General features: G+C 40.3%; 2 protein-coding genes across 2 annotated transcripts; one reads left to right on the forward strand and one right to left on the reverse strand.

Moving 5' to 3' along the window:
* Window positions 1-171: 171 nt before the first annotated feature.
* On the forward strand, window positions 172-8020 carry ddx51 (DEAD (Asp-Glu-Ala-Asp) box polypeptide 51). The gene is made up of 15 exons (XM_042390309.1): window positions 172-419; window positions 853-1190; window positions 2871-3025; window positions 3147-3297; window positions 3388-3533; window positions 3650-3721; window positions 4487-4593; window positions 4687-4795; window positions 4904-5049; window positions 5560-5755; window positions 5876-5991; window positions 6094-6210; window positions 7059-7160; window positions 7269-7467; window positions 7890-8020. The coding sequence occupies exons 1-15, from the start codon at window positions 397-399 to the stop codon at window positions 7905-7907; spliced, it is 1995 nt and encodes a 664-aa protein (XP_042246243.1). The 5' UTR covers window positions 172-396; the 3' UTR covers window positions 7908-8020.
* Window positions 8021-9377: 1357 nt separating this feature from the next.
* smim8 (small integral membrane protein 8) lies at window positions 9378-10667 on the reverse strand. The gene is made up of 2 exons (XM_042390310.1): window positions 10379-10667; window positions 9378-9617 (listed from the first exon to the last, which is right to left on the reverse strand). The coding sequence occupies exons 1-2, from the start codon at window positions 10505-10507 to the stop codon at window positions 9459-9461; spliced, it is 288 nt and encodes a 95-aa protein (XP_042246244.1). The 5' UTR covers window positions 10508-10667; the 3' UTR covers window positions 9378-9458.
* Between the last annotated feature and the right edge of the window lie 839 nt (window positions 10668-11506).

Raw genomic sequence — 11506 nt, forward strand, 5'->3', positions numbered from 1 at the left:
CGATTATGCGTTACAAAATCTATTTTAGCAATAGGTTTGATTTACCACGCGCAAATAAGTGGTTCACAAAGCAATATTTAGTTACTTTAGATTATATTATTGAATTTTAGCATCTAAATACCAAGTTAACATGGCCGCGCCCGACTGGTGACGAAAGAAATGCGACTGTTTGAGTGACGCCTTCAAACCGCGCCTAGCACAGTATGGAAAACACATGAGTTGACTTCTGTAGTTCAGTAGAAGTGTTTAGAGTACAAAGTTAGACAAACAAACCTGTTTTACGTAAATCTGTTACATGACAATTTGCCTGAATCTGGACGGGGCTAATTGATATTCAGTGTGAATGTTTTCCTAATGCAGGATATCTGAAAGAATACATTTCATCTTGCTGTGGAAATGTCTCTGTTTCTTGTGAACAGGTAGGCTTTATTTCTGTGCTCGTTTGTTTGTGTGTATCTTATTCCGTTTTCGATGGGGTTTTCTAGAAAAGATGTTGCTGATTAAATTTTCTAATACCGAGAAGTCATTTTCTTCTTGGAATTACGAGGTTCTGTCTGCTAAAGCATAGTTTTTCATGAAAAAATAAGCAGTTTAGTCCCACTTCATTTTAATGTGTTAGATAGATAGAGTCTTTATTGTTTTCACAGCCTGTACATATTCCACACAGAAACATACGGTTAGCCACACCACAAACATACCGATATATATAAACACACAAACACGCACACACAGATGATCTATACACTGTGAATAACATTTTTGACCAAAAGATAGAACCTTATAATTCTCACAATCTCCTGATCTGCGATTGTCTGAAGTATCTGTAACATGTATTACATTCTGTACTCACAGATACCTCGGTGATGAGGAAGATGGGAGCATCTCCAAGGAGTCTCGGTCTCAGGCGTTGCTGGCTAAACTACAGCAGAAGGCGAAAGAGAAGCAGAAACAGACTGTGACAGAGGAACAGAGACAACACCTGGCTGAAGAACACACAGAAAAACCAGATGTCAAAAGGAAAAGAAAAGCTGACAAGCACATCGGTGAAGAGAGCCAACAACACAAAAAAAGGAAATCTGAAGCTGTGACTTTGTGTGTTTCGGACACTGATAACCATGACGCGCCTGTCCAGGAGAAAAAGAAGAAGAAGAAGAAAGGTGTAAATGAGAAACAGAAGAAGGATCAGACAGGTGCGTGCTTGTTTTTCTATACCCTCACATGTTGACACCAGGCTGGATCATACATTCATATGTAGGGCTGACACTAACGATTGTTTCCATCATTATTGGTTAATATGCCAGTTATGTTTTTGATTAATCATTTTATCTATAAATGTCAGAAAATGTCTGTTATGTTTCCTCATGTCTTACGTGATGACATCAGATGTCTTGTTTTGTTCAACCAACAGCCCAAAACCCAAAGATATTCACTTTACAACAATTTAAAACAAAGACAAGCAGCATTGGAGAATTTTTGGACTTTTTGCTTAAAAATTAAAGTAATCAAAATAGTTGCCAATTACTTTTCTTTTCTTTTTATTATTGTGAATAACAGTGGGCACAAAACAGGTGAAGTACATAAATGTGTGCGTTTAACATTCACAGATGTGTGTCTGTGTGTGGAGTATAATGTGTGTGTGCTGTGTGAGAGCAGGGCGATGGGAGTGGGGTTCAGGGGGGTTAGCCAAGATAGAAACATTATATTATTACTGAGCCCATACACATATTGGATAGACAAACATATACACATGGTGAATGCATGCAAGTATTTCTCCTCCCTTATACATATATATACATATGTATATATAGTATACATACATAAATAAAGTAAAGCACTAATAAGCAATTAAAACAGTGATTGATTCAGTTGAACGTATGTGCGTGTGTGTGTATTTGTTGAGTGTGAGTCCGGCTAGGGGGAATGGAGTCAGACCGTGGTTGGTATCATCATGTATCAGCTGATAAGTAACAAGAATTTGTAGTTCAGAAATGCCAAAGATGTGTTTGTAGTCATTTATAATACATCTTCATAGTACAGACTTTTCCACACACCACACACCGCTTAATACAAAGCTGCACAAATAGATATTTTTTTATTTGGGTGTGTCAAATGACTAATGACTAATGTGAAAGATGTCTCTCATAGTGATGAACTGACAGAGAATTATCACCAACTCAGCACTTCCCCGCAGCTCTTTTTAGCCTCTGTTAGCTCATTGTTTTGGTTTTCCAGCCGCAAACTAGACTAAACTAACTACAGCCTCCAAAATGACGGTTGAATCAACACCTCTCTTAAATTATAACCATCATGAAGTTGGATTTATTGCAGGGTTTTACTGGCAACTGAGTGGATTTCTGCCTCAGTAACATTTAAAGCTGTATGAATAAATTTTTTGGCCACTTGGGGGCAGTGGAACAAGCAGAAAACACAACATTGTCATATTGTCTCCAATAAAAAAAAACCCATTCATTTAAAAAAAAAAAGAAAAAAACCTGCCTCTTTAGTTGCTAAATGCTCCATGATGAAGCTACTGGAAACCTGGTTAATGAGAGCTGTGAGACTGAACCAAAACAGTAAAGTTGTGGGCTGCAAAACCAAAACAATGAGCTGAAAGACAGTAAAAGGCACTATAGAGATGAGAGGAAAAACAAGCTAATTACATATAAATATACATATCATATACAAATGAAGATATTTGACACATATTCTAACAAGATAAATCTAAGATTATTTAGCCCTGAATGCAGCTTGAGGCAGACACACCAGCCAGCATCACCAGTTGACTAAAGACACTAAATGAGAGCCAGCACTTTGAAATGTATTTTAATCATAGTCTACTATGTTATTCATCATGTCGGTATTTCTTCCAGACACTCCTGTGACTGTAAGAGATGGACAAGAAGACGCAGGAGGAGAGGAAGAGGCAGAGACAGAAGATAACACACCAAAAGAACCCACAGAGAAGACTTCTGCTCCAACTGGATTCACAGTTCTGGGAGGATTTGAGAACAAACCCGTCCAAAAGGTATAGTGATTTGTTGATGGCGCCAAAGAAAAGGTCAGGGGTCACCAGTGTGGTTGCTATTCCTCCTCTGGAGACAACGAGCGTCCACAGAGTGTTAGTGTGTGTGTTCTTTTGTTGACAGGTGCACAGAGTCCTGCCTCAGTGGCTGGCTCAGCCTGATGTCATTCACAGAGACATTAAAGGAAACCTGGTCCCCATCGCTGACATCACAGGACTGTCTGCCCAGCTGGTGAAGAAACTACAACATAACGGAATTCAGCACTTCTTTCCAGGTGAAGACAAACTTCAGACTGGCTGGCTTTAGTGAATATACACCTGAAAAATAGTAAAAGTTGTTAATAGTTACCATCCTCTATTTACAGTGCAAGCAGAGGTCATCCCAGCTGTCTTGGAGAGCGCACAGCAGGGGCTGCTGATTGGACGAGGCGGCTACAAGCCCAGAGATATTTGTGTTTCTGCTCCAACAGGCAGCGGCAAGACTCTCGCATTCGTCATACCTGTCATACAGGTGAGCTGCCCGCCATCTCTTTTCAGTACATTTGAGCAAAATACATACAATATGTACAGGAACTATTCAGTGCATGTGAAGACGGTGAAGTGAATAAAGGTGTTCTCTACCTGCAGGCGCTGATGGAGCGGGTGGTGTGTGAAGTCCGGGCTTTGGCTGTGTTGCCGACCAAAGAGCTCGCCCAGCAGGTCAGAACCTTTCCAAACAATCTGCACAGTTGATTTTGTTTTAAATATTTTTATTTGGAACATGGAGTTATCCAGAAACAACCAAGTGGAATCATAGCATATATATATATATATATATATTTTATATGAAGAACAGAGATGGAGACCTTAACAATGAACAACAACATCCACCTCAAGGAGAGACTTAAAATCATTTAAAATAAGAAAATAAGAGCATAGACAGAAATATGTCAACTCAACTCACATAGATAAGTTAGAGGAAGGATAGCAGTTGTTCACATCACACTCATCACCATCAACAGTATCAAATGAAAGCAATGAATTCAAATACAATAACATCTTTTGTGCTGCTCAGCCTCTCATAACATCACATCAGGATATTTAACTCAAGCCTTTCTCTGATGTACTCCATTACTTTCCAGACATGCACAACACATGTCAGAAGCCCGGCGTCAGATCTTATTTAGCTTCACCTTATGCAAATCAGATGAACTGCAGCTGCTTTAATTAACATTTGGAATCTTAGTAAATACAACACTAAATTAAAAAATTGCAGTGATGTGAAATTTCCTCCCCTGATGGTAATTTGCGACATGCTTATCTAAACATGTGACCGACAGTTTGCAAGCTCGAGGCAAGAAAAGAACAAATGCGTATGATTGGCCGTAGACATTGAGCATCTCATCACACACACATTTGTAGTTCACCCTGTCCTGCACAAAGTCTTTCATCCAGTGATGTAAAGCTTCTTCTTCTTCTGTGCAGGTTTGCAAAGTGTTCACATCATATGCTGAGGGAAGCTCTCTGAAAGTGGTGATGCTGGCGGGTCAGAGGTCTTTTGCTGCAGAGCAGGCTTCACTGTCTGAACACAGGTGAGAACAAAAAGTGAAGCTTGACATCACATAGAATAGAACACCTTCTGCTGCTCTAACAAAGGCTTTTTTTTAAAAAAATGTTTATTCCAGAGGGGGCATGAGACGCAGTTTAGCCGACATTGTTGTGGCCACTCCAGGTCGACTGGTTGATCATATCAACAAGAATTCAGGCTTATGTCTGGATCACCTCAGGTTTCTTGTGAGTTCTTAAAACCTAAAACAATATAAAGATATAACTTCAACAATTATACCTTAAAACAACAATGAAATCATTTGTTATTTGTGTGCGTCTTTGCTTCCCTCCCAGATTATTGACGAGGCTGACAGGATGATTGACAGCATGCACCAGTCGTGGCTCAGTCAGGTAGTGAAGGCGGTGTACAGATCAGGAAGTGGACCAGAGGACATGTCCATCTTCAGGAGGACTGAGCCGGCTTACGTCACAGCGGCCAGGTGAGCCTCAGATTCCACACACACAGAGCTAGAGTCTAGTTCTTTCAAGGAATTTTGAAAATGATTTCAGTCAGGACACTCACATCAAGGTTTTAACCATCTATTGCAACAACATGCATTGTAGTTTAGTGCTGTGGCTCTGCTCATATGATGCTCTGGAACAAATCTGAGCAGGTTGACACAGACTGTCCCTGAGCTCACAAACCCCCCTGGCAGAGCCTGAGATACATGATGTTTGATGAACATGAACACATTGAAAAGAAACATTCAACATCACAAACTGAATGCTAATGCAGGAGGAGGCTGGGGAGGCGGAGGCAGCAGTGTAGCAGCGATCCACTGTTGCTGTAGATCTTCATCAGGCACTAAACATTTTTCTTGTGGTTGTTTATTTTATATTAGTCCATAAGTAGATGTGATTTGAAGCTGGTTTCCTTGGCCTGGTTACATGACGTTAGATGATGTCTTTAAGTTGTATTAATATTATCTATATATTTATCTCCTCTGCAGTCTGTCTCCTCCTCAGATGCCGCTGCAGAAGCTGCTGTTTTCCGCCACGCTCACGCAGAACCCAGAGAAGCTGCAGCAGCTGGGCCTCCACCAGCCCAGGCTCTTCAGCTCCGTCCACAGCTGCTCCAACAACACCACACCGTCAGCCGCTGTCGCCCAGAAACACGACCGCTTCGACTTCCCGCAAGGGCTGACGGTAAGACGTGACCTTTTGACCTTCAGGAAAAGAGCCGAGGCACACGTGGAAGTGCAGAGATGATTCAGATCTATCAGACTTGTTTCGCTTTGTGAATAATTGCACCTGTGTGTTTTTTAGGAGTATTATGTGCCTTGTACACTGAGCAAAAAGCCTCTTCTCATCCTCCACTTCATCCTGCGCATGAAGCTCAGCCCCATCCTCTGTTTCACCAACTCCAGAGAGACTGCTCACAGGTTGGAGAAAGCAACGCTGTTAAAAATGCATTACATACAGTTTCAACTGTCAGTAACTGTGTAGACTCAATCAGCACGGTTCTACTGTTGCTTCTTTCTCAGACTTTACCTGCTGGTGCAGCTCTTTGGTGGAATTCAGGCTGCTGAGTTCTCCTCCCGACTCTCTCCTGGTGAGAGGAAGAAGACGCTGAAGGAGTTTGAACAGGGGAAGATCCAACTGTAAGTCCGTGTGTGTGTGTGTGTGTGTGTGTGTGTGTGTGTGTGTGTGTGGTGGGAAGTGTTTCCTAAAATAAAATCAATGTCGAAGATGGAAAATTGCACCGTTTCGGTTTAAATTTCCTCAACTGGAGATTTCATGTTTTCTGAACACAGCCCAAACATGTGTCTCTGTGCAGGATGATGTAAGAGTTTGTTTTCATTGCTCACCTTAAATCTCAGTTTAACACCTCACATACCTGCAGAATTTGTGACTCCACAACTAGTTTGGCGCCAATCATGGTCCAGTATTCAACTTACACATGTGTGATGTGGAAACTTGAAGCCTCCAGAGCACAAACACTGAGAATGAAGTGAAGTAGGAGACATCTTGCATCCAGAAATTAAAACTTTTGAAATGGTTGCATATTGACAGAATCTGGATTTTTTCAATGAGGGAGAAGGAGAGTAGAGTTTTTAACTAGTTAACTGAATCTTTTTGTTTAAAAACATAGCAGACAATTTCTTATACACCTTTCAACATGTCTGCAGGGTCTTTAAGTACATCTCATACTTGTGATTTAATCAAAAGCACCACAACAACTACTAAATGGATCTTGTATTGAGATTGTTTTGTCAGCTGCTGTTTTCTAAGATTAAGAATCATGCCAGTAGAGTCACAGTGAGTGCTAATATTGCTTGCATAAATATCTCTCCTAAATATATTTACATTTGCAGGAGCAGATATTAGATGGAGATGGATATATTCATAATTATGATCATAGATCTAATGAAGCAAATGCAGTGTGTGTGTGTATTCATGCAGTGTGAGCTTAAAGGAATGAGAACTTTAACTGTCATGTCATGTGAAGGTTGATCAGCACTGACGCAGCTGCCAGAGGCATCGACATCAACGGAGTCAAATGTGTTGTGAATTATGACGCGCCACAATACATCAGGACGTACATTCACAGGTGAGCAGAATCAGGATTTATAAGATGCTGAAGCATTTGCATCTGGTTGAGTGTAGCTGGTTGTGTTGTGGGCTGAGACTACATCCTGGATTCTCTGTCTTTGTTCAGGATCGGTAGGACTGCGAGAGCAGGGAAAGCAGGTCTGGCCTTCACCTTTCTGCTGGGGGTGCAGGAGAAGAACTTCCTGCAGATGGTGGTGGAAGCAGGAAGCCCTGGGATCCAAAAGCAGATCATCAAACCTGAGAACCTGAAGAGTATGGAAGCCCGATATGAACAAACACTGCAGGAGCTGGCTAATGTCATCAAGGTACCATTTCAAAAAGCTTTACTGGGACGCCCTGGTGATCTAATGGTTGTAATGGCTGAGGCATATACAATGTCCACAGTTTGATTCCTGGCTGGGGGACCCTTGTTGCATGTCACAGCCCTCCCTCTTCCTTTGTTTCCTGTCTCACTACACTCATTTACCCAATCTCATAATTATAAAAAATCCGTTTAATATGATTCTATGCATAATTGAATGAAACCGACTCTTCTTTAACTTAATGGCTTCACAGGATGTTGTTAATGATGACAGTGTCATGAAAACTGTAACTTTAAAACCTCCTGCAGTTGTTGACATTATTGATATGAGATTTTCTTCATCCTAACAGTTGTGATATATGAAAAATTACTATAATTACTGTTTGCCTGCAAATACACAGCAATGTCTTTTGTTTCTCTCTACAGGATGAAAAATCCAAGTGATGGACTTGTGAATACAAGCAGGAGATTCTATGTGAGCTGACATCTGTGCCTGATGAAGATCACATTTAACTGTTTAGTTATTTATGTTGTTCAATAAAACATAAACTCTAGGACTCTGTGAGGTGAAGCTGCTGATTTCAGCTGTGCCACTGCATCATTAAAACATGTTGGATCATTAAAGACAAACCTTCATGTCAGGTTGTGGGAGATGAGCAGTGAACAGCAGTGCAGACAGTATGGAGGACATGTTGAAGCTGGACTAATGTGGCGCTCTCTGCAAGTTGATCAACAGAAGACAAATCTGATGATCTATCCCGATGATCAATTAACTGTTCCAGTCATTTATTGATGAAACATTCTTTGCTTACAGTTTTTCTAATGTGAGGATTTTCTGCTTTACTCTGTTTTATATTGTCAACTCAATCTGTTTTAGAGAAAACAAGACATTTGGAGATGTGATGTGACTTTTCACTATTTTTAAACATTTTTATGGACTAAATGACTCATTTAAAGAATAATGGAAATGTTAACTGCAGCCCTAAACACGTACATCAAGTTAAAAATCAAAACTTGATGCTGGAGTGTGTCTCATTTGCTGAATTAAAATTTCTCCATCCTCACATCTCTCACTGGCATCCTCACTGGGAGGAGCTAAGATGTGATGAGGAGATGCGTTAGCTAGACCCTGCACTGCCACACAGCTCTCTTAACTCTTGATTGATCTGATTAGACCTCTGGGAATCATGTGAGGTCACATATGAGGGCTGTAACTAATTTTTTTCATAAACCAACAGTCCAAAATCCACATTCAGTTTACAGTCATATAAATCTGCAGCAAATTCTCCCATTTGAGAAGTTTTACATTTTTGCTTGATGAATAATTTAAAAAATAATCAATGAATTGTTACAGCACTAGTCCCAAACTCTCTGTGCCAGTAAGAATGATAAAGGTGTGTGTTGTCCTGCTCTAACTGCTGAATCAGGAAGATGTTAATGAAGCACAGTCTAATCAGCTGACCATCTGCACTGCATCATCACAATACAATAACCATGACAACCATAAAAAGAGCCAGAATGTTCAGTGTGATGGAGGACCGACTCAAGAAGTTTTATGTCTCTGCAAGTTGAATTTGTCAGTATATTAGAATAATTATAAAATAATGGCTGAGTATGCTTTGGTTCATTTTTAGCACCATCACATGGTGATTTGAGGTGGAGTAGATCATATAAAACGGTGGATGAGCCCTTTAATGCTACTGAAGGTAAAGCCACTTCAGCATCACACCTGGTAACGCAAAACAACAGGCTGCTGTCTGATTTTTTTTTTTTTTATATATACCTGTCTGTGCTCTGATCCTGTCCATGGTGATGCACAAGATCTACTAAAACTTATCTGTCTGCCGAGAATTTGTATCTTCTTGAGCCCAGAGAAAACCACGAGACAGTTAAATAGAAGCTTTTAGAGAAAACTTAACATGTGTCCTTGTTTTAATTCACTCTTATCTTCACACACACACACACACACACACTCATTAACAGAACGTTCTGCCATCAGTCCCATTTGGAAGTCTTCCTCCTCATGTATCTCTCTCCTTCGCTGTCGACGGCCTCGTAAAGCTGCTGGTCGTTTTCTTTCATCGCATGCATGTAGCCCAGGTAACCCACGCACAAGGTGATGGTGACCAGTCCAAACGCCATCAATGGTTTATTCTGCAAAAAGAAGACAGCTTTGTGTTAGAGTGACAGGTGTGAAGAGGATTCATCTGTCAGTCTGATGAACAGTCTTCACACATACGGACTCAAAAGCAGGGACGGCAGCAGCTGCTGTTCATTCTGTGTGAGTGGAACATTAAATCATGAGTCACCTTCCAGGACATGTTATTACTCAAAAGAGTTGCCTTATCTTTATGAGACTGAACTTCTAATTAAAGGACATGTTCACAATTTTTCAAGTGTGTCTTAAAACAACACCTGTCTTTTAAGATTATTTTGTAACTGGGTCAAAAATGAAATTTTACCCTTAAACAACGGGGCAGTTTCAGTCTTTTCCTTTCTAGATGATAAAGGTTCATATCCAGGTCTTCATTATAAATGGTATAAATGTACCTGATATAAATAACGTCATTACTGTCTGCTGTGCTGCTTTGTGACTCACTGTCTACATATCTTTACATTAAGGACAGATGTCTTTACCTCACAGTTATCACCAAAATGTTAACATTACAACAGGACTCACGAGTAAATAGAATAGCTAAAACTTAAATAAAGGTCTGTTCCAAAACTAAATTCATTTAAAATGTATTCATCATTTAAAGACAGTTATAAAACACATTTTGATACATTTGTGTCACACATGAGACTCCACGGTGGATTTATGAGCTGCTTTGCTAATTTACAAGCAGAAACTTTAAATTTAAATGTGACTGTTTTCCTCATATATGAATACATAACCAGGCTGTTGTGTGTCTTACAGGCTTGATGAAGAGTTCAGGGTTGACAGCTCGGAACAGTGTGGTGGTCTGTGCGCCTCTCAGCCCGGGAGTCCTGTAGCCTTTCTCCCCGGAACCCTCGTTCCCTTTACCGGCCTCCTTATCTGACATGTCCGCTCAAATCTATAAACCGCAGTCCTCTGGGAAAATATGGGATAATGAAGCCCGAAATGTTCACATAGCGCACTTTCAGACTATACTGCCTCTGTGTTTACAGCGGCAGCCATGTTTCAAAGTCAAAGACGACTGCGACATTGAAGAAGAAGAAGGAGAAGAAGAAGAAAGTGAAGAATCTGCGGTCACAGCGCCCCCAGTGGCTGAGCTGTCATGTTGCTATTACATCTGTTTATCATAATGGAAGATTAGTGGAGAATTACATTTGGGCAAATTGTTTCTAGTAGGGGGCCCTTGTGACAAAAAAGAGCCATGGGCCCCTATTCACCCCCCTGTCTTTCCCACTCTCTCTACAGTACATCAGTACATTAGTATTTATGAATTATATATCTATTTAGTAACAAGTACAATGTAAGAACAGTATCATAAAGGACTTCAAACTAGATTTTAAATTGAGGCACCTCTTTAAAACAAGGCTTCTAAATATTAAGGCCTCTATTATATGATTTTATACTGTGCCATAGTGGTGCCTATGGTATTTTCTGTCAAAATCTGCAGATAATCACTTTACAACAAACTACTTGTCACACCATGAGCACAGAGCCCTCTTGCCTCCTGATGTTGGGGGCTCTGGGGCAGTTGTCTGCTTTGCGTGATTGGAAATGCAATATGTGGGTGTCTGTGCACATCATATAAAATCTGTATTGCTGAAAGCCTCGCTATATGTGACAAACTCTACTCAATCCTACTTCTGACTATTTTATATAATTTTAATTGGTGACAAATTAAAAATAGTTTAATGTCTTGCACCATTTGTTAGGAACTTTGTGGAACTTGTACTGAACTAGAGCTGAACTTTAAAGAATGACTAAACAAACAAACACAAACAAACATCAAAAACATACACAACCTGAGGCAAGATAACCTGAGGCAAAGGAGAAGCTGTGGTTTTCTGCACCTAGCAGACATCCCTAGATTTTAATCTCAAATGTGAAA

This window comes from Thunnus maccoyii, chromosome 17 (genome assembly GCF_910596095.1).
Source record: "Thunnus maccoyii chromosome 17, fThuMac1.1, whole genome shotgun sequence".
Classification (NCBI taxonomy): Eukaryota; Metazoa; Chordata; class Actinopteri; order Scombriformes; family Scombridae; genus Thunnus; species Thunnus maccoyii.

Excerpts from the sequence above, each read along its gene's own strand:
- ddx51 (XM_042390309.1), top strand. The coding sequence starts at position 397 with ATGTCTCTGTTTCTTGTGAACAG. Across the intron at positions 5,992-6,093 it reads TCCAGAGAGACTGCTCACAG|ACTTTACCTGCTGGTGCAGC; the intron begins GTTGGAGAAAGC and ends CTTCTTTCTCAG. Across the intron at positions 7,161-7,268 it reads ATCAGGACGTACATTCACAG|GATCGGTAGGACTGCGAGAG; the intron begins GTGAGCAGAATC and ends GTCTTTGTTCAG.
- smim8 (XM_042390310.1), bottom strand. The coding sequence starts at position 10,507 with ATGTCAGATAAGGAGGCCGGTAAAGGGAACGAGGGTTCCGGGGAGAAA. Across the intron at positions 9,618-10,378 it reads CTGAACTCTTCATCAAGCCT|AATAAACCATTGATGGCGTT; the intron begins GTAAGACACACA and ends TTCTTTTTGCAG.